This window comes from Anguilla rostrata, chromosome 13 (assembly GCF_018555375.3).
Source record: "Anguilla rostrata isolate EN2019 chromosome 13, ASM1855537v3, whole genome shotgun sequence".
Classification (NCBI taxonomy): Eukaryota; Metazoa; Chordata; class Actinopteri; order Anguilliformes; family Anguillidae; genus Anguilla; species Anguilla rostrata.
The window spans coordinates 24,388,862-24,412,219 of NC_057945.1; the positions used below are offsets into that span (position 1 = coordinate 24,388,862).

At 41.2% G+C, this 23,358-nt stretch overlaps 1 protein-coding gene across 2 annotated transcripts; it reads right to left on the reverse strand.

Moving 5' to 3' along the window:
* Window positions 1-799: 799 nt before the first annotated feature.
* LOC135238003 (protein kinase C delta type-like) lies at window positions 800-20,136 on the reverse strand. Of its 2 annotated transcripts, none has more exons than XM_064305614.1 (18): window positions 19,824-20,136; window positions 12,521-12,650; window positions 11,926-12,125; window positions 11,676-11,742; window positions 9,080-9,245; window positions 8,348-8,379; window positions 8,017-8,102; window positions 7,718-7,847; window positions 7,369-7,469; window positions 6,767-6,851; window positions 6,201-6,361; window positions 5,873-6,046; window positions 5,519-5,610; window positions 5,102-5,164; window positions 4,636-4,771; window positions 4,269-4,457; window positions 3,668-3,796; window positions 800-3,327 (listed from the first exon to the last, which is right to left on the reverse strand). In XM_064305614.1, exons 2-18 carry the CDS (start codon window positions 12,627-12,629, stop codon window positions 3,163-3,165), a joined length of 2,085 nt encoding a protein of 694 aa, XP_064161684.1. In that variant the 5' UTR covers window positions 12,630-12,650; window positions 19,824-20,136; the 3' UTR covers window positions 800-3,162. The 2 variants fall into 2 exon arrangements, with proteins under 2 accessions (XP_064161684.1, XP_064161685.1); XM_064305615.1 differs by having other exon boundaries at window positions 6,201-6,358; window positions 19,824-20,134.
* Between the last annotated feature and the right edge of the window lie 3,222 nt (window positions 20,137-23,358).

Below are 23,358 nucleotides of genomic sequence, written 5' to 3' on the forward strand. Positions count from 1 at the left end.
TGCAAAATATTTCCACAATATTTTCCTTGCACAATGTTGGGGATTTACATATTGCTCTGTCAAAGAAAAGTAATGGGGTCAGGCAAAGATCCTGACAGACTCTGACCAAGGAAAAGAGAATCAGAAGTTACAGGATTATGGAGTACTGTGCCACAGACAATAAAAAGTAAACAGAATAAGCACCCAGTTGTCCAGTTATATCACATTTATTAGGGCTGCTCTGGGAGCATTTCCCCTGTACCAAATGGCCAGAATGCACCACCTATGACAATATACAGCCTCTTCACATGGAGCCTATTACGGTAATATCATCAGACAAGAGAACTTGACATCCAAGAGTACTGGTGGAAATGTACCACTAGATGTCAGTACTGAACATGTTTTCAGTAGTAACTGTCTTCCAGCTGAAGCAAATTAGCTCCTCCCTATTTCAGTGCTTGCGACTTCTGCACCCATCGGATGCACTGATGAAGGTCTAAATAAGACTGAAACTCATTTCATACTACAAACTATTTCAGTCAGCTGAATTGCAACCTGGAAGTCTCAGATAGTTTAGTTCTGTATGTAACCCATTTATGACCTCTGAATAATCCTGGGTGACCTTGAACCTAGAACCTTGAAACCTGAACTGCATTTCACCATGGAGCAGTATTGAAAGAAGATGAAGCGTTTTACTCTAATTCCAGAATACAACTTCATTTGTCATCAGAACCTGTGAAAAACAAGAGAAGTGTTATGGCTTGTCAGCAAAAACTATTAAAACATACATACAAGATATGTTATAAGAATGACAAGGGGCTTTGAAGTAAATTGTGCCTTTATTAATATTAAGAGATGCAAAACATGATGACAGTAAAAAGAGCATACCCATATCTCACCAATTTTTGTTGTAGTAATATACAATATGTGATTACATACATAGCGCCTTATTTTTCATTTTAAAGTAATTACATTCAAGTTTCATTACTCACATATACCCTCATTCATTTTCAGCTACTACTGTCCAAAATATACCTACCCATTGGCTGATGTTACATTGCATTATATTTGGCAGTCACTTTTATCCAAAGTGACATAAAATAATTGCATACCGAAGGTCATTGGACAACTACAAAATACAGGTCCGATGAGGTACAGTACTCATTATATAACAATTATCCATAGCCATGAACATCAAGCCCAGTTCACACAGTAAGCCTGGGCTAGGTCAGAAAGTCATGACAAGTCAAACTAGAATGAGGCATGACAACAAGGTATGACAGAGCTACAACATCAAGATAATGATACAAGTGCAATATAAGTGCTGAATGAAGATACAAGTGTAACATGAAAATGCTAGAAGATAAAGATAGAAGGATAGCCTATACATGTGATAAGAGCGATCCTAGATTGAGAGTACCCTGTAGAGTAGTGATAGAGTTAATTCAGGTGCGTCTTCAGACCACAGTGGAAAATGGACAGGGACTAAGTGGTTTGTAGAGGATGTAGAGATCTCTGGAACTCTGTCCCAATAGCTGTCCCGTAAACAAAACACTGTGTGGTTAGATGTAGCCAATATGGGAATACCTAGACTGCACTGCATAATTCAAAACTAAGCCACAATTTTAAAAACAGCAACTTTCTTAGCCTATTTTGAACACACCGGCTTGACCAGGGCTCCCAAACCATCTAACTGCAATGCCTTGCTGATAAGTGAGATCTACTGAGATCCCCTCCTTATTAAAATGCAGCCTAGCATACATTATAATAACTGTAAACATTTCTCAGTAATATCAGTATCTATAAACTGACCAGCGCAGTGTTTCGGTTTATTAGTGTGAACTTCCATGGAAAGGGAATAATCGTACAGCACATGGCATACATTACGCCGTCTCACATTATTTGGGAACCACTGGACTTGATGGTCACTTCTCCAGACAGAATGGCTTGGATAAGGTTGCATTTTTGGACAGCCATCCTCTATGTTATGCAGCCAGTAGTCACAGTGACTGAGAGAGCAGGCCAACACAGCCTTGCATGCGCATACAAATACAAAACTGCCAAGCATCAATCAATCACCATTTCTGGAGAGCTCTGTGGTGGCGTATCCAGCTAAAGCACCGATTCTCAGTTCAGGAAGTGCCTAACAGGCTGTAATTGAACCATGACCCTGCCGGTGCCAGCTGTTACTAAGAGTTTGCTACATTCGTCACAACAGTATTGCCTAGGAAGGGGGGATTTCAGACAACAGGGCTTTCTCTACCCCATTCCACAAAAATAAATCTTATAGTCAGTCGAGTGCCTGCAGCCTGCCTGTTGCAGGTATGTAGGTTGTGCAGGTATCTGGTGCAAATGGCCTTACTTTTTTGTAGATGTAATATCATATTGAACTGAAACAATTTTTAAAATGCTTTCACCAATGTCTGGTTGGGACTGAACAGTGCTTGGAGCAGAGGCTTGGTTCTCGACAAAAAAACGGTCATAGATTTCTGGCAAGATTAGGCTGCGATCAGGAATGTTAATGATAGTATAATGACATCGGTGCTACTGGACATTTGTGGCACATTCTTGTCCTGCTGTCGCTTCCTGCTTGCTCTTGTTAACATACATGTCAACATATATGTTTAAAGCTTATTCAATCCCCCCCCCCCCCCCACACACACACACACATACACACACACATGCGCACAGAGGAATAGACACATACTGTGTAGGCACAGGCACACACAAACAAGACTTTGGTCTTCCACACTCCACTGCTCACCCCTAGCTACTCCTCTCACCCCACCCCATGATCTATGACTGCTCAGACCCACCTTTCACCCCAGAATTTATTAAATAAAATACACTTCTACAGTACTTTTTTTTTTTTTTTTTACAGTAGGCTCGTTTTTTTTTTTGGAGGGGGGTGACTGTCTGAATTTATATACAGTCCATAAGAATCACAAAATAAAATAGAGTGTGTCAATCATCTCACTACCTTTCATTTGTTTATATTTGAGTGTAATAAAAAATACCATGACAAATGGACCCTCACAAATAGTGAATATACAGTAGGGTACAGTATACAACTCTGGAATTACTCTCCCTCCCCCCTTCTCTGGGACACTTATTCTGCTGAGTGTTAGAATAGAGGTGTGTCCAACTGTTGATTAAGGCACAGCCTTTAATGCAGTCTGCCAATTATTTCGTATTCTGCAGGATCTGGTCCATGGTGGGATTGATGAAGGAGAAGCCAGCGAAGGCTTTCGGGTCCATTGAATCAATGAAGAGCTTATCGTTGTAAGAGAGGCGGGGCTTCTCACTCAGGAACTCCCGGTCAAAGTTGCTGCAGTCATTGGGAGATTTCTGTGAGGAGACAGTTCATGGTAGAACAGCCAGTCAGGAGACAGACAGAAGACAGGGGCAAAGGTGACAGTAGGAAATTGTATCATTAGAAAGGCCCTGGAACTCACACTCTTGCAAGTACATCGATTTCAGTGTTCTTCAGGGGGGAAGATAGATACAGAACTATGCATATCTATCACTATTTCTACAGCCACATTGTAGAGAAAGATTATGTGTTATGGAGTGTGCCAGAGCTCACTGTTCAGCCCTGTTAGACATGACTAAACAGAAACTGTACTATCAACAGCTCTCTTGTGTTCAAGTGACGCCTGAACATGTAGGACTGGTCCACTGATCATACCACTTTAGGCTTGAAGGGGGGTTTTATCTCCCTTCTTTCAAGGGCTGGCCAGTTGATGCTCTTGAAGAAGGGGTGTATGCGGATGTTTCCGACAACACCAAGCCTCTGGTTCGGTTCCCTCACGAACAGCTGGGGGGAGGGGGTTTAAAAGGAGATGGGGACATAGACATTGAGTAACAGAGTTTACAGTGGCAGTAAAACAAAATGGACAAACTGGTGAACAGACTCATCCAACTCCTTCTGCAGGTTAAATATTATAATACAAAAAAGCAATAATACTACCTAAAATCATTATAACATTTCATTCTGATAGCACACATAGGTAGATAGCTCCCACATAAAGGAGAGAGGGAGATATTGTCAGATTAGCCGAACATGTCATCACATAAGTTGAACATGCTTGTAGTATAAAGTTAGTTTACTTTGTTAAACAGTTAAAATGAACAATTCTGTTTAGACTGTAACTGACTCTGAATGTTTTCTATTGTATTGTAGTTCATATTTAACTTATTTGAATATTTATGTAAACTACACAAATACTGCATGAATGTGTTTAACTGCTTAATGAATGTAATTTAATGTAATGTCAGGACACTCAGACCTTCTCTAGCAGGTCCTTGGACTCCCTGGTGAGCCAGATGGGGTAGCGTGGGGTGTCCGTGCGAATGGACCGAAAAAGCTCATCTTCATCATCTCCATGGAAGGGCGACTGGCCAACCAGCATCTCGAAAACCAGAACCCCAAATGACCACCAGTCCACTGAAAAGGTGTATGGTTTGCCCAGGAGGATCTGAGGGCAGAAAGAGATGTATAACTAATTACATCAGCACATTGAGGCACAAAGTGCAGGCTAATTATATCAACATCAAAGAGGGACACAATGTCCAAGGCACCGACATGCTGATTGATTCAATGACATTATCACAGAACAAGCACACCCTGCTCATTGCTAGACTGTGGATAGTTACCTCTGGCGCAATGTAGTCAGGAGTTCCACAGAATGTTGTTGCAAAATTCTGGCCAATATTTTCCTTGCACATCCCAAAATCAGCAATCTTAATGTGTCCCTCACTGTCCAGCATCACATTGTCCAGTTTCAGGTCCCTTTGCAACAGAGAAGAGCATAAGAGGACAGGTTTGCTTTGTAGTTTTCTGGGTAAGCTGTAGTACCAGAGTCCATGAAGTGCACATTCTCATCTGTACCAATGAGATTGCAATTGTATTCCTTAATAATAAAAACAGTTAAAGAAACTGACTGTGCATCTGTTAAGTAAAGTTTCTTTGTGTCCTATCTGCAAATACATTGTCCAGTTTGACATCAATGCTTTTATTTGTATATGTAGATATTTCAAGAGAATCATATAAATCCACTGCAACATCACAGCTTTATGAATCAAAACCCGATGATGTAACTAGCACCCTGCAGCCTTTTACCTGTAGACTATTCCTTTGGAGTGCAGAAACTGGAGCCCACAGATTATTTCAGCAGCGTAGAACCTGTGAGGGAAGGTGGAGAAGGGAGAGTTTTTAAGCCAGAAAGGGAAAAAAAGAAAGTACAATGCACTGGCGACTGTTTGGCCATGTATCAATTTCTTTTGCATGGAAAAGGCTAAATTCTTTGTGCCGGTAAGTAGACTGAGACCCATGCCAGGTTAATGACAACTTAATGCACACAGGAGACAGGTATCACCTCAGACAGGCACATTTCAGGAAGCAGGTCAGTGTGTACAGTCATCCTTCATCCTTCCAGACTTTATGATCTCACAAATAGCTTTAACTGAGTCTTTAACTTTAACTTCCCCCATCCATTGCTCTTCCAGACCCTGAAACAATAGGGACGCTGATACTAACGTGGATCTTGGCACGTCAAAGCGCTCCTTGTTCTGTATGTGGAACATCAGGTCCCCTCCATTCAGGTATTCCATAACAAAGAACAGGTGTTCCTGAGGAAAGAAATGCACACAGAGTACTGAGTACTGTCACTCCTCACTGGATTATATACCTGTGGGGGTTAACCTGAGCTGAAAGTTGGAGGAAAGATGGAGAGGGAGTGGAGGCTGCTACTTTAGTCTGAAAGGTACACTGCAGGTGGGTAAGGAAATGAGATGTCATTTCTTAGCCAGTGGAGTACAGGTGTGTGAGAAAGGGAGAGGGGTGGAAGGTGCTGTACAGTTCAGTTGTGTGATGAATGTGGAGGGGAGTTACCTTTGTCTGGAACGTAGAGTATAGGTTTGTTAGGAAGGGGTATTCCCAGGCCAGTGACAGCACTCTCTTCTCCACCATGGTACACTCCACATCATCATCCATCAGTACCACATCCTTTTTCAAAGCCTTTACTGCAAAGAACTGACCATGCCCTTTCAATTCTGCCAGTAGAACCTGAGAGGAGGGGAGGAGAGAAAAGTAAGGGAAAAGACAAGGGCAAGAGTAGAGGACAGGTATAGGAGTTCAAGAGTGTTCTCATAGCACGGGGATTTATGAAGACCGTGTACGTCTTGATGTGTGGACAGTTAATGAGTGAAGCAGACCCTACCTTCCCGAAGCTCCCCTTTCCAAGCACCTTGTGGAACACAAAGTTCTCTATCCCCAAGTGGGTCTTCTGCAGGGTGTGGCTCGGGGTAGGTGTGGGGGCAGGCCCAGGACTGATGCTAGGGCTGATACCCTCCCACAGCTTCCCATATGGAGGGCTATCTGCTGAAACCACACACACACACACACACACACATGCGGTCAGATAGACACAAGTGCACACACAGTTAATAGTTTAAAAATGTGTTTATTCTAATTATAGCTATGTGGTTGTGAGTTTGTGGTTGAGAGAGCCATTTGGTGACAAGGTTAAAATGTAGCAAGTGTAGTGGATAGATCTGTTTATGTTTAGATCAGCTTCAGACTGTTTTGTAATGCTGCTGGATGATACTTAAATTTCTCGTCATGGGGATTAATAAAGTACCTCTATCTTCATCCATCTAAATCATTAATCAATATACTAGGATATAGATAAGATTTACAAGAGATGGGAGATGGGAAGGGGGCCCACAGAGAGAGAATTTGTGGAATTTCATGCTAAACCCCTGTCTAGCTGCAATGACATCTCACCAGGGCCGTCACCCTCTTGACTCATGCTGAAGTCCTGATAGATCCCAGAGGAAAATGGGTCGGGGTCAGGCTTCTGGCTGGATTTCTAAAGGAATAGTTAGGAGAAAATCAATTATGGAACAAAAGATTAAATGAGTGAGGCAAGAAGCTTTATGAGAAGCAAGCTAAATTCCATCAAATCAGACTGATATTTCTCATGAGACTTCAATGACGAGTTAAGAAAATGTGTATGATTTTCATTGATTTTGTGTATGCCCAAAAACGTACTACAGAATTTACCTCCATTAAAGAGGACAGATATACTTTTTGAGATAACTTTTAAAAGCTAGATAAGTGGCAACTAGCTAACAAACTGAAATATGACAAGAATTTTTCTTTAACTGTATTTCTAGATGAATTCAAATTTTAAATTTGATATTGGACACTCAACCTCTTTCACTGGCTCCTCCATCACAGAGCACATACTAAACAACAGGTTTGGTGATCAGTTTGCCAGCTTACCGACCAGTCCCATGCACAAAGTACTGCAGGCCAGCGCTGACATGAATGATATATCTGGGATGTCTATATGCCTGTGTGCGGATGGGCTGCCTTTTGCTCACCTTGCCAACTTGATTAAGTGCCTCAGCAAGGAGCTTCTGGTTAATCCCACACATGTTGGCCACTTTGGACTGGCACTTCTGATGGACGTTCATTGCGCACTCTGTGGAGGGGTCAGAGTGAGAACAGAGTCCGTGAATGAAGAGCAGGGCATCAGAGAGAGGTCAGACTCTCTGTGTGAGGCGAGCACTGCCCACTGCAGTTTTTTCTGCCCCTCTAGTGCACCATGCTAACTGAAATACAACACTATGACCATTTATTTTAAATGTAAGGCTTTGTGTACAGAGGAGGCTGCCTCTCAGCTGACAGTGAGTGCAGAAGGGAGCAGCGACACAGACTAGGCCTGCCGACCTTCACACTTGAGGCCTTGCTTGACCAGGCCCCACAGCAGGCTGCCACAGTGGTCGCAGAAGGTGGGGCTCATGTAGTTGTTAATCTTGAAGCGGTGGGGCATATCGATCTTGAAGCGCTCCTTCTGGAACTGCGGACACACACACAAGGCTTGTCACCCCTGATTTGAATCAGTCAGTAGTGACTCAGTCAGATAATCAGAGCTCTGTACCATGCCCCACTGGAGTTTAATACACCCCATCAGCACCTCCCACATCTCAGATCACAGACACAACAGTGATTAACAGGAAAGCTCTTACCATGGTGTCCCGACTGTCGGTTGCTGTTCCTGTGCATCTTCCTATTATTTTGTCAATGCACTTCTTGTGTATGGCAGCATTGCATTCTGGGGTAAAGACAATCTGAGTCAGGGCAAGCTGACTTTGGAATGGTGTGCGATTTTTAAAATTTTAATTTTATTGTCATTTATTTTTATGAATGTCTGTAAAACTAAATGTCAATTAGAATGAGATGTATGTGTTTTACAAATAGAGTGCAAACACTTGAAATAAGGATTTTTCTTTAGCTCTCTGCTTTAAATGAGTTAAATGAATCAATGGGAGGGATTTATATGTTAAAACGTCCACTTACGTCTACACTTGTAGCCTTGTTTATTGAGTCCCCTGCAGTGGCAGAAGAAGGCAGATATCAGAGGTCTCCTTTACTGGATTTCGCTTGATTTGGTTTTTGTAATACTTGGATAAGACAATCCATAACTGTATCTGAAGTAACTGTAAGCTTTGGGATGTGCTGTACCAACATGAGCTTTCAAACTGCTCAGCAAAACATAAGATTAGATTCAGTTGCAAGACCTCACCAAACTGACCAGTCATACTCATGTCCAGCCACTAGGAGGCAACATCGCATTTTGAAGTCGATGCTCGCATGCTTACTAAACCAGGGGTCCGAAACCCTGATCCTGAAGTTTTGGTTTTCATCAGCATCCGATTCAGAAGTGACCAGGTGAAGTGAGTTATCTGCGCAGAATAACAACCAAAACCTGCAGCTCCAGCTGCTCTCCAGGATCAGGATTGCAGACCGCTTGTTCTAAACACATCCTCTCATGCCACTTAGCTCCACACAACTCTCAATGGTTATTTCTGTTATGCACTGCAAGTTCCAAAGCACAGCAAGTCACAAGTCTTCCAAATAAATAAATATAGAAATAAAACGCTAATACGTTTCCCTACTGGACCATCTCACACTGAGCTCAAACTAATTCAGATGTTACGTCTGCCATCTACCATTTAGCAGTAATAATAACAGCAAGGGCCCTTATAGGACCACCCCTGAGCTATACAGAAATCTCTGAGGGTAGCTCACCAGACAAACTCCCGGCACACAGAGCAGAAGGTAAACTGCTTGAAGAAGGTTATGATGAACTCGTGCTTCTTGATGTAGTGGATCTTGGCCTGCTTGATGGCACCTCGTCGCCGGTTCAGTGTTGCTATGTCCACAGCCCCCTCCATCCCTGGCTGCTTTATAGACCCTGAGGACACATCAGATGGTATTCTTACATTCACCATTCCTAGCAATTTCACAGTGGTTTGCAAAATATCATTACACATGTTCTGCAAACCCCTTGATACAGTGGAAGTGTCACCAGAGTGGTTATGTTCCATAGCTTCTTATGCCCCCAGTGGCCATGTTAATTAGACGCCAGTGTCTAATAATAACAGTACGCAGGGACATATGGTAAATGGTAAATGGACTGCATTTATATAGCGCTTTTATCCAAAGCGCTTTACAACATCAACTCATTGCAGTAAATTCCCCCCCCCAAAAAAGCCTTTACAACATTGCCGGTCTGTCTCAGGGCTATGGTGGTGAGTACACTTAGCAGAAGCAAAAAACCTAAAACTGTAGGTCATATTTGCCAAGGTACACAGTGAGAATGGCCTACTGGGAGATTTGAGGAAAGCTGGGCGATTAAGGGTGGCTAGGATAAAGGCCACAAATGAAACATGGGAGAAGACAGAAGCAGGTTGGGTTTTGAGGGGCACAGGACTGTAGGAAAGATGCTTAACACAACACACATGACTGGGACTGACAGGGAGGAAGGATCTCATTTGGTGTCCTTGTGCTAATGGACTGATTTAAAAGCCCTGATAAAGCAAGCACTGCCAAATAAAAAAAATCTGAGGTATAAGAGTCTCAACCACAGAGGGTTTGTTCAAACATGTTTTCCTAAAAATATTTCCGTACCTCCCTCTTAGAGATAGGCATCAACCAGGGGCACACCCACAGACAAGCCCCAAAGACAACGCTTGCCAACAGGGTGTAAAGACAGAATGTATGACAGCAAGCACAGACAGGTAGTAGAGACAAGGTATAGAAACAGGGATTAGAGACAAGGTCCACAGCCCGCACACAAACCTAGATCTTGATACAATTCTGAATTCACACTGTAAAGTGGGTGGATCTGGTGAATTTAGATGACAAACCACAGTCACAGAGACACATGTATTTAGCTATGGATTCTTGTGACATAAGTTCACTTCAGTGCGATTTCAATATGCCTGCAGCACAAAGTAAACTTTCATTACCTTATAATTAAAATAAGAATACAAACATGAAACAATATAATAGACAAAGAGTAAATATAAAGAGTTAGTAGATTTAGAAGATTAGAAGATTTATTTGTTCTGAAAAAAAAAATGAATTAGAATGTATTTTGGTCCTGAGACATTTAAGATGCCTTTTGTGTGTATGGGCATTTGAGCAAGTATGTGTGCTTTGTGTGCGTGTGTCATTCTCCAGTGAATACTCTTATCAGATGCTAAATTCTTCACTGTGCAACAGGATGTTTGGTTCTGCAAGTCTCCATCATGCAAATATGTGGCTGGGATCTATTATTTTCATTTTCTTTGATCAAAGAGAAAGAGAATCTGAAGGGAGTTAAGGAATTAACTAATGGGAGTAAGGATATGAGATCAGAAAAATGGTAACAAGAGAGCGACAGACAGACCAGAGAGAGAGAGAGAGAGAGAGAGAGAGAAAGAGAGAGAGAGAGAGAGAGAGAGAGAGAGATTCAAGAAATTCAAACAGTATGGAGAAATGCATTTTTGTAAAGCCATACTAGGATCTTTTTAAGAACTGGTGTTTTAGGAACACACCAAACATGGATAAGCCCTGTAAATAAGGCATACACAACAGGTAAATATAACAAAATGTCAAACCACAGGAATCAAAAACTGTTGAACCACAGGTGGTCACTAATCTCTCTCACACACATACACCCGCACACGCACACACACATACATTTGCACGACACCTGCATTTGAAATATTCTCTTCTGAGGCAGAGAGGCTGCCCATTCCTCTTGGGAGGGTGGAAGAGACGTATGTGTGTTTGTGTCCGTGTGTGTATGAGTGGTGTGCTGTGTGTGAGAGAGCCAGAAAGAGAGAGAGCGAGAGAGAAAGGGTATAAAAGTCATTTCCGTCAGGAGCTCAGAGGCCTGAGAAAAACAGACAACTGTTTGAATGTTGCATGAAGAGAACTGGATTGTCTTTAAATTTCAAAATATATTTTTTTCAGGTATGCCAACTAAGAACTCAATCCTCTTTTGCGGCAGAATGGGGAATCAAAGTGGGTGGGAATGTAAGGGATCGTGGGAACCGATATAGGGAGTGATTACAGTAGGTGGCCAAAAGTAGAGGACCTTTTTTGTGGGAATTTGGCCAGGACACCATGGTAAACACTCCTACAGGACCTCTGTTTAACAACTCATCAGAAGGGTGGCACCATCTACTGCACAGTGCCCCCTTTACTAACTAGTTTATCCTATCTTATATTATCTATGGGTGATTTACACATCAAGGCAATATTTTGGCAGCTTGCCTAATTTTATACCCAAGGTACATTTCAACATTCAGCGTGTGTGTGAGTGTGTGTGTTTGAGATTGTTTCTCAAACTAACCAGCATCAGAATCCTCCATGAAGAACTGAACTGCCATCATCACCTTCCCTGTGGGCTGCATGTCCACCTGCACACAGGAAAAAATAAAGCATTTCACACAAATACATACAAGTTACAAACAACATATCAGGCCAGGCTACATATCAAGTTAAAACCCATGAGCTACAGGACAAACATGCACACATACAGTATACAAACACATATGCACGCCCTCACAAACAAACACACCTACACACACACACACACTCACCCAGAACTCAGCATGGCCATTGTCCTTTTTGCAGCGCTCCACAAGCACAGACACACCCACAGTGACCTCTGACAGTGACTCCTCAGCCGTCTTCATCAGCAGCACCTGAAGGACACGCCCCTCATGGATGTGGGCGTCAAATGTGGACCTCCAAGGTGGGTACATGGTGGGTTTCTTCTGCACTAGGGTCTTCCCTCGCTCTGCAGAGAGAGAGAGAGAGAGAGAGAGAGAGAGAGACAGAGAGAAATTCAGGAAATTCAGGAAACTAAAGAAATCCATTTTTTTGGAGAATGACCTATGCAGACCTATGGCACAATGACCATCAGTTTCATAGAGTGACTGTGATAGCCTCTGTGTAATATGTATGGGTGTGTATATGTGTATTTCAGAATGGGCATATGTATGTGTGTTTGTGTATCAGAAGGTATAGTTATGTGTGTCTGTATATAGGTCAGAAAGTATGTGAGTGAAATAATGTGTCAGAATATGTGTGTGTGGGTGTGTGTGTGCGCGTGCGTGTCTGTGTATATGTGTATGTGTATGTGTGTGTGTGTGTGTGTGTGTGTATATGTGTGCGAGAGAGTGTTTGACAGACCTGTGTTCAGGGACTCTTTCATCTTTATGGCACAGAAGGGCTGTTCAGGTGGTGGGGGCAGGGCACCCAGGTCAAAGGCGTTGAAGGCAATCCTTAAGAAGGGAGCCATGGTGATCTGTCATCCACCCACCTGAACACACAGAAACATTGTATTGTCCAATCTTATACATGTCTTTCACAATACATTTGCAGAAAATATGTATAAACATGCGCAATATTGCAGCTGATCAATAATGAGTTCAACTGAACCCACAGCCACAACTCACTCATAAATCACAACTCACACAAATAAACACAGACTGTACATAAAACGCATTGCACAAACCCAGCGTACATTTCCAAGAGCATATATATATTCACAACACAGGAATATCTGTAGCCATAGCAGACCAGGATTAAAAGAACGGTACAGCAGCACATGGGTGCCATTGTGTTTGGTACTTGCGTAGCTGTAGTGGTTATGGTTGGAGAGAAGGGAGGGAAACTGAGAGAGAAATATCCACTGATTAAATTCACATGGCAGTAGTCCCACAGAGGACCGTCTAAATCTAGCTCCTGTGACTAAAAGTGTCTCCTCTACTGGATGGGTTTGTTTTTCTGTGCCATTTAAAAGAGGGGGAAGGCCAGCCTACGCAGGACCACAGAGACACCAGCCAGAGTCTCAAGCAGATCACTGGCACACTGATGCTAAACTGTGGCTTCCCACGGGGTGACTGAGTAACCAAAAGTCTCACGTGGACAATCCATTGCAATCAACCAGTGGACCACGGGGCATTTAACCAGCAACTGTACCAAAATGCCATTGATACCATAAACCTTATCACTGGATATTATGCATTACAGCCATGTATGAAAGCAATACATACAGATTAAGTACTGAGAAATATAGGACACTTGTGCAATTTGTGTATTAACTCATACAAAGCAGAAGATGGAAACATAACATTAATGAACTACTATCTTATGAAGACTCAGTAAAGGATATATGCTCTCATTCACAAATCCAGCTCCCAGTGGGAAACAGGACACCTTCCTTCTAGTTAGGCATCATAAGTGCCACAGCTACTATTATCAGTTGTTCTGCTTTATTTCTTTTTTCAGTTTTTGTTCCCTTCCAGGAATCGACAGCTGTGCCTCTCTAGCTCTTGCTGTGCCACATAGATACTGCACATGGAGCACTGCAGCTGAAGCCCATGCAGTCCTCTAAAGCAGGAGCTCATGTGCAGAAACTACTTCATACTCTGCAGGCCTCATAATAGAGGATGCTACAAACAATGCTGTCATCTTCAATAACATCAGAGCACTACTGTACATACTGCAGCAATACACAGCACTGCATGAAACTGAAACTACATTTCTACATATTAGGATTAAGCAAAAACCTGATACGTTGATGGTATGCTGGTAAATAAATATTATCAGGTAATCCCGAGGAGGCAGCAGCCACTTTTACCCAGATCCCCCTGCTGTAGATCTGATACACAGTGTTTTTAAAAATCTTTAATGAAATCTTAATTCATTAAAGACTTATTTGCAAGATCCTTGGGTGCTTTTACTCCAATCTCTCATGTTTCTCTCCACATTTCTGTATCCACTGGGATTAACAAAGCAATGAACAAATTCAGAAGACAAACCACCACCACTCATCAACTCCACAAGAATGAGAAGGAGGGGGCTGGGTAGGGGTTTGGTGTAGTGACAACCAATTTGTCAAGCACAGTAGTTAAGGTTGCCATGTGACATCTCGGCTTAGCCAGATATTTTTTATACATATTTTTAATTCACCACGTTCCTTTCAAATCAGGATATCTCAGGCCTTTTCTGGCACCTACAAGGAAATGGTTAATCCTTCAAACAAAGGGGTAACAGTTTTATCTGTTTATCTGTAAAATATAACATCACAACATGAAAGCCTTAAAAATGTGGGGCAAGCAGACTACGATCTATGCTGGGACAAGACTGTGCTCTGAAATGAAACTCACTAACAGCTGGGGTGACAGACAGTAGACCGATATCCCAGCAAGCCCTGAGGGTGGCTGGTAGTGAGCACGGTTCTGAGTGCTTTCTTCTTCACACAGTTGCTCATCAGCCACTTTATGTGGGGCACCCAAACTACCAGGAGACTTCCAGCTCTGTGAAGGTGACTTCCAGCCCCTAAAGAGAACTGGTTTTCCAGGGTGTGCAATACTTACGGTGTTCACCTGGAATGACGCCCTTATACCCCTGCAGTGACTTATATTTTTTCTTCGCAATTTCATTCAAAAATGTTTTAGCAGGAAATCTGGATTTAAGACACATATTTCAGTTGATTAATCAGATTAAGCATTTAAAAATAACACATTCATTGACATACTTATTGTACTCAATTTAGATTTAGGCTGATTTTCTTTAGCATTCCCATAATATAGGCTATAAATTCCAGTGTGTTGTGATGGAAATTTGTTTAAAAAAAAAAACAAGCTATATTCTACAAGATCCAAATGTTAATTTACTAAACTATTTGCAGTAAGACTGGCAGCGGCACCATTTACTACTAATACTTGAATTGATACTATTACGGTCTCTACTGCTACAATGATTTTTTGCATGTGTGACTATATATAGATCTTTAAAAAAATACTGATACCATGACAGGCATAAGATGCAGAGGAATGTAAACCCTGAGATAAAAGATGCAGACATTTTGTTACTGGAAAAGCAATTAGAGAGGAAAAATGCAGTAAATCCAGGTGCTGTCCGGGCATTAATCTAAACACACACACACACACACACACATGCACGCACGCACGCACGTACACACACACGCAAACGCACCCACACACACACACACACACATACAAACACACACAAAAACCAGAAGCAGGAATACTATAAAGACTTACATTCCATCAGGGCTGATAAAATGAAACTTGGCATCTAAGGTTTGAGACACAAAACAATTAAGATGGTGATCTTTTACTGGACAAGCTAAACAAAAAGGAATTCTTTGATCAAGATGATTGAAGTCATTGAACTTTAGCCTGATTTCTAATGACAAATTTCCAAGACTCCAAAAGAACATGAAGACCAAACAGGCTTAACCTTCAGACACCATTTGCTGTAAATGGAGTTGATTTTAACTACCTCTCTTCTGATTCCTCTCTATCAGGGCCTGGTGCTCATCTGCAAGCCATGGTTCATTTAACAGTACAGCTGGCCCACTGGCCCACTGCCCCTGGAGATACCCCCAAACCCTCAGCATGTATAGCCATCTGCAACTACATTAGCATACAAAAGGACAGATGTATTTAAGAGCTCCATCATATAAACCACTCCCAACATTGCTGTCCATAACTGGGGACCATGTGTGGAAGCACTTGGTGGATACTGGATAAAGCATACTAACTTATGCCATCAAGGAAATGCTCTAGGCCAATTAAGACTCAACAGGATAAAGTGCAGTCACGGGATCTTGAGCAATAAAATCGCCAGGTGCTATATTTCTGAGAATGGGCAGTATGCAATGTTTTGCTTTTGGGTAGTGGGGGATTTGGGTCATCTGGTTCTGTTGGTTGTGTGTATGTCCAGAAAACAGTACTGAGAACAGGAAAGGAGAGAGAGAGCTAAAACCCCCTTCAGGAGAGAATTCTTCATACATACAATTTTGCATGTGCAGTACTGAGAACTTGGAATGCATTCAGGCAGGTAAAACCAAATGCGGTGCTTAGTCTGCAAAGCACTCAGAATGGTATCAATTTCTGCACTGTCAACAGAATACACAGGCCTGTGAACCTGAGCTGCCACCACAAAAGTCATGGATACCGCAAGTGAGAGAAGGACGATCAGGGTCAGCAGTAGAGAGAGTTAGAAACAATGACCGGGCATTCCCATTTACCGTGTTAATCCATAACCAAATTAATCTCCCACTGGAATTATCCTGGTTATGGATTAACAAGGTATACCCAGCAGTGTTAATGAAATGCTCCATGTTACTGTGATTGAAGAAACCCGAGTGGCTTCTGTGGGTGTGCATAAGAACTAATACTTTAAAAGAAGCTTACCGTACCAGTGCTCCTGATGGAAAGTACAGTACACACAGGGTTTGGTTCCAGTGAAACATTCCTGGTATGCTTACGTCTGTGTTTGCTTGTATAGTACATACGTGTATGCTTGCTGGTGCAACATCCACACACCAACCCCACACACTCATGTATACTATGAGTGTGTGCTTGTACAACACTTCAGTCTACTCCAAATATGTAACAGTGGCAAGATTCTGGTTCAGGACACAGCACAAACACAATTCAACATTAAACCTGGGGACGATGGCACCACAGCTGCAACACTACAGTTAACTTCACTGTATAGCAGTCACTGCAATTCTTTTAGAGTTGACTAGCAACCGGATCAAGTTATGTCTTACAGTTTGACAGCAAATTTGGTCTTACCAAAGGCAGACTCAAATGTCCAAAACTGTTCAAACAATCAACTCTGAGCAAGTTTATATTTTTTACTTTTGGATAAACATAATTCAAAGGCGAACTACCAGCAGGAAACTCAGCTGTCAAAGGGATTTAACTCAGGTTTACTGGTCCACTTTGCTGATATGATTTAAGAGAACCTTAAATGAAGTTGCCTACCGCCACCACCTTCAACCCTACTATTAACATGCAACATCATTCAGCTGACTGACATGGTCTCTCTCTTTCTCTTTCTCTTTCTCTCTCTCTCTCTCTCTGTCACACACACACACACACACTAAAACATATGCATAATGCATAATGGACACAACACTCTTATAATTCTGTAATAAATATACCTATTCACATTAACAAGTACATAGCGAGGATCTGATCTCGTAACTAAGCGAAATGTTTGTTAATAAAGGGGGCGAAATGCAGCTTTAACACTTAATAAAAATTAAGGACATACACCAACAACTACAGTGTATAATCAGACTTGTATAGAATTCAGCCCCCAATACTGACCACAGTTATTCTAAACTTTTCGAATATTTTGTCGGATTTGTTAAAATGACCACACAGCACTGTCAACGCTATCACACTTTTAAAAACTGTTCCACCAATTTTAATGTAGACATAGCAAAGCACTTGCATGACAGCTTTCTTCTGCAAAAACAAGGTTCATTAACACTAAAGCTTTACAAACACATTCCAGAAACTTGCTTCAGGATTGAACATGTTTTAAAGGACTAATTCCCTGTACATAAATGGAAGCAAAATAAGAAATCACTGCCAAACCTACACACCCACTGCCACAGTGCATGATTGTGACTTGCGGTTTCATAACTGCAATGAAACCCCAGGCACCAGCATGACATAAGATGACGTGTGGGAATTTCCTGGAATTAACTTTCGTAGAGCACTTTTGTCTGTTTTCTCAGTAAGGTGGAATTCTGACATGTATTCTGTCACCACACCAACCCCTGGACACCAGAGTGTACCAAGAAGAGACATTTGAGACATTTCTTTAGTACATTTTCAAATCAGAAAGAAGTCTTCCTTTCTTTTAAAAAATTTTTCAACAAAAAAAAATCCATGCAGAATGAGAAAGGGCACCAAAAAACAAACAAACAAACAAACAAACAAACAAAAAAAAAAAAACAATGCTCCCGAGTCCCATATAACACCTTTACTAATTACATTGTGCAGTCGCATGATAGAGAGGTAGACAACGAACAGGAATGAACAGCGCCACTTTACAGAGCACTCAAGGCAAACTGTCAGGTGGCTGAAAGATGGCCTATATGCATATACTGATTGGACATTTATGGAAACAAGACTGAATTATCCATCCTGAGCACTATCCAAAGGAGAGAACATGAACTAAGAGGACTCTGTGGTTGATGCTGTAGTCTTATTCTGATGCTTGCCTCCTCTCTCTTCTATCTGTTCATGTTTTGGATTTAATTTATGTATTAATTGTTTCAAGGAACAACACAATTCAGACTCTGTGGATTTTGTCTACTAATATGACACAAGCTGGATGTCCAGTCCGTTTTAGACAGAAAAGTTTTTACAGTAAGTACTATCTCCGGAATTACCACTCTTACAGATTATCAGTGTGGCACAGTGGAGAACTAAACCCTACAACCAGCAGGTTTTCAGTTTCATGTAGTGTTTCTGCAGTTGCACTACCGTTACACAAGGTGCATTTTTACTTGCATCAGTTTTTCTAAATTGCTTGAAAGCATTTTCTGAGAAAACGTTAGTGAAAATGTGAAATGACAGACACAAAACACTAGCACATAGGTAATTGTAATTACTCCATTCTGGTAAGGACATGTTGCGCTAAATGAACACTGTCTGTAACTAGAAAGAAGAAAACGTGTTAATCATGATGAGTGTCACAGTTTAGAGGAGCTGAATCTATTAATTAGGTCTTTACACAGTTAAACGTTTATGTTCAAATGGAAACATCGCACAGAACGGAGCGCAAAGGACATTAAATTTAGTCGAATGCGTGCCAACGTTCAAGCCGCAAGAATCCCACATGCACACGCAGCGCGTGATTAAATCTATTTCAAGATTGCTGGACAGTAGCCTATCTGATATTCACACGAATAACCATGACTTGGAACATGTGGCAAGAAGGACTTTCTAAATATCCATCCGAGTTAAACCCGCGAAAGTGAGAAATAATATTCTTCTAATTACTTAAACTGTATTTGCCAAACTTGCACTTGAACTGTACCTACCATACCGCTGTAATTTCAATTTTTGGCAACAAAAACGGTGCGTAAAGTTACATCTCCTAAAATAATATGAAGAAAATCTATTAGTTTTAAACTTTACATTACATTACTTGGAAAGCAAGAACATATTCCACTAACCACCTGATTGAAAAAAAAACCCTCAGATTTTGATTACGAATCAAAGGAACGCATGGTTTTACGTGGTTTCTATACAACCATGTAAAACATGGTTTCACTTAGCCTAGCTGGCGCTATTAATGTAATGACTGTGAACTCACCTCTCATGAAACCGCCTCTCTAAAACATCCAAGAAAATTGTCACAATTGATTGTTTTTGTATGTTGATTGTTTTTGTATGTTTCTTCAAAACTGCTCAAAACAATGAGTCTAGTTGCCGAGGCTATACAAACAAGCCAAGTCAGTTTTAACACATCTTCTAATTGCACTAGAACAAGCTCACGCCGGGGATAGGCGGGTAACAGCATATTTCTGCTGTTAGGCTACGGATGATGTTTACAATAATTTATTTGGCAGAGTAAATTGTGCTCACTTTGCATTTCCGTGGCAAATATAAACAAAAATATTTAAAAAAAAGAAAAGAAAACTTACCTCCTCGTAGCTTGTTTATATATTTTCTCTGTTTATCGTCTTCAACCCCTTCGCTGTAGTAGTTGTTGAAGGAAGTGCTGACAGCAGCCTTTGCGTCTTGTCAGTAAAGAAAAGAGGAGTGGTGACGTACCCGTCAATCAGGTGTAGCTCCACACACACACACACACACACACACACATTACGAGACAAATGGTTTTCATACTCGTGTCCTAGATCTGTAACATATTTTTATCTTACTGTTTTGGGGTTGGGGACTCTTGGTCCTTCTCGGTCCATAATGTACAGCAATGGCATCAATCTTCAGCTATATTTTTCATCTAAATTATCAGTTATATTTTGTGAAAACCAACTCAGCCTGATAAACTGGATTTTTGTCATCACGGTGTTCTGGTTTAGCACTGTCATTGTTAGTAACACGTATCCCTTATCTGCATTCTTGTGCAAGGGTGACGATGACGTCTTAACCTGGCTGTAATTGCGGTTGAGTGTCATCCAAATGTCACTGGTTTGGTTGAGAAATATTTCCCCCCAACCCTAAAAGCCCTCAGTGTAACTGTACATACATATGTATATTAATTTATTTATTAGCATAGCCGGACAGTTGTGATACAAAGCAAACACAACTGTACACATTTACAAAGCATCATTTGTGATTCGAAAACCTGCACTAACACCCACACCAACTTTCTCCAGGATCCCCCCACTGACTTACACCAGCTTAAGTTAGAGGTGTCCAGGCCAGGTGACTTTCATTAGATGCATGGCTGAGATTTGTAAGACATTGTTGTCCCAGAGAACAGCTAATTCCCAGAAACATGTAGTGAAACCAGTCTGGTTTGTTCCCAGTTTCATGGTACTCATGGTAGCATAGAATAGCACAGAAGCTTCCTGTCTTTACCGGAGATTCCCATAATCAGATATACAGAATGGGGCCGGTCTACTCCGGCAGCTAGTCTGCCATCAAAGTGCTTATACTATATTTCAGAATGGTAAATTTCAACACAATACAAACATAATTACACAGAACTAAGAGGTCTTCAGGGAGATGGAAATCATCAAAGGAGTGTTGACTGATCCTCTGGGATTGTGAGGTCATTGAAAAGATGTGTGTGTTTCCCTGTTAGGTAATTAATGAGGCAAAATGTAAATTAATTTGCATGTTTTGAGTTCTCTTATAAAAACAAGGTTGCTTGATTCCTCCCTTCTAAAACATATTACCTTCACTGGCTGACATACCACTATAAACACACTGTGCATGTGCATACATACATATCAAGATACAATGGGAAAATGTTGGGTATTTCATGTATTCTACTTGTCTCATTGTCTTTCTACATTGCCATTTCTCTTATCTCCCTCACAATGTTTAAAATAACTTTGAATGTTTTATGTCTGAAAAGAATGGGTGAAATGAAGAATTAGGACCAGTATTCTAAGCAAAGGGTTCTTCTGCTCAGCTCCACAATGGGCAGTTCTGGTCAGTTCTCAACTCTACATCCCAGCATGGCATTACATTGCTATACCCCCTCACTTTTAGCCTTTTCCATTTAGAGCAAACAAACCATAAAGAAGCAGAATACTGACCATTAGTTATCCTATAGATTTCCAAATTAAATGTGTTTGTGTCTTTCAGACTAAATATTAGCAGAGCTGGAAACTATGATGACAGTCAGATGGTGCACTAAATCCCCACAGGACACTACCTGCCAGGTGAAACGCTCCCTCTGATCTGAAAAGAGCTACCCTGAATCCTGCCGGAAGTGAAGGAGCAGGCCATGGATGTCATGTGACTCTGACTTTGGGTTGGTCCTGCCTCTTGATCAGGCTCTCTTGAAAAAAGTTAGGATCTAAATGAGAGGGCATTTCCAGTGACTTGTAATCATACATTGAACAAAATCTTTAATATGCATTCTGGTCCTAGACAGAAGTTTTTTCTCCTGCTTTCCATCCTCATTTTGTGTACATGGTGCACATGCTAATATAATGGCTATAAGGAAAACTGGTGTTCAGGATAGAAGATAAAGCGGGAACAAGTCCATGGTGTAATATATTTTCAAGGATTTCCCGATTGCTGCAGAGGATGACTGGTGACATTCGGTTTGACCTTCACTGTGGTGTCAGGGTAAATTGGGTAAACTGGGACACAGCCCACTGGAGTACGGGCCTGAATTCTGTTCCTCTCCTTCTACCCGCCTCTTGTTCTCCATCTATATATTTTTCTCTTATCTTTACTGGCTCATTCTCTTTCTCTCCTTCCCTGCCCTTCTGTCCTTTCTACTCTTTCAAGAAGCTTCATTGCCAAAACTGACTGATTTTTTACAGTGCAAGACATAGTCACACAATTCACATACAATGCAAATAATCTCATAAAGAATTATAGTCAATAATCATTATAGTACAAGGTTTAGCCCAAAATAAGTAAAAATAAATCCTTCTACTATATATTAATGATAATCTTTCTCTCCCAGGTTTACTTATATTGTCTTTTGTGACAATATCTTTGTCTATTATTGTGACTTAATTCATTTAGTTCATGTGGCCATTCATGTATTTCTGTACGGCCTTCCATACTTGGAAAGGATGCAAGGAAAGAAAGCAAGGACAGATAAAATAAGTGATTGGAATGAGCTCCAGGACTGCAGCTTCTCTGTGAAAATAATGACATCATAAACCTGCAACCTCGAAAGACTGCTGTAATGTTAGAAGAAGAAGCTCCCTAAAAATCCTATAACTCCAATGGAGGTTTTCCATATGGAAAGTGGGTAACTATCATTCACATTACATACTATATCAAGTTATTTTGAGAATATGAGGAATAATTTTATACATCAAAATGTCCAGGATGATTTGTGAATCGTGATGATTTTGCGTTCTGACCTCGATGCTGCAATTTAACTAATTGTACAATGCAGCTGCTACAAGGAGTACATCTTTTGTATCACAAATTGGAGACTTGGAGCCTATGAAATCTTGTGTGCTCCCAGCACCCATTGCACGAGAGGCCGATCAGTGATACAATCAGCTCTTTGACACGGTGTAAACTTTAAAAGTAAGTCTTACATTTGTTTCATGCTTCTCTGTCCAAAAGTAAAGTGAAAAGTCTCCAGAGTCATTGGTTAGAGAAGACATTCAACCTCTGACCCTGAGATGAAGTATTTCCTGTATGCGCAGCTGGCAGGGCCTCAGGGAAGCAGTGTGACCTTGTCACAGTGAAAACTCTTCAGACTGAAAGAGAGGCCACTAAAGAGATGCTGTGTAATTAAAGACTGACTCAATTAACTGTAACCTTCCTCTTCTTTCTCAGCCTCTCCCAAACCTGGGTCCATGCTGATTATTCTGTTCACTGAACAAGTCTTTTTTAAATCAATCTGCCTGCTGTGATAACTCTCAATAATTAAAAAAATGTAAACTCAAATCATCAACAGTCTACCTGTTCACTGAAGCCAGAATGTATTCCACTGCGAATGATATTTGGTGCTTCAGAATTTCGGCCAAAGCCTTTCCTATTTTCCTAGTGGTGCAGTAACTGACGATA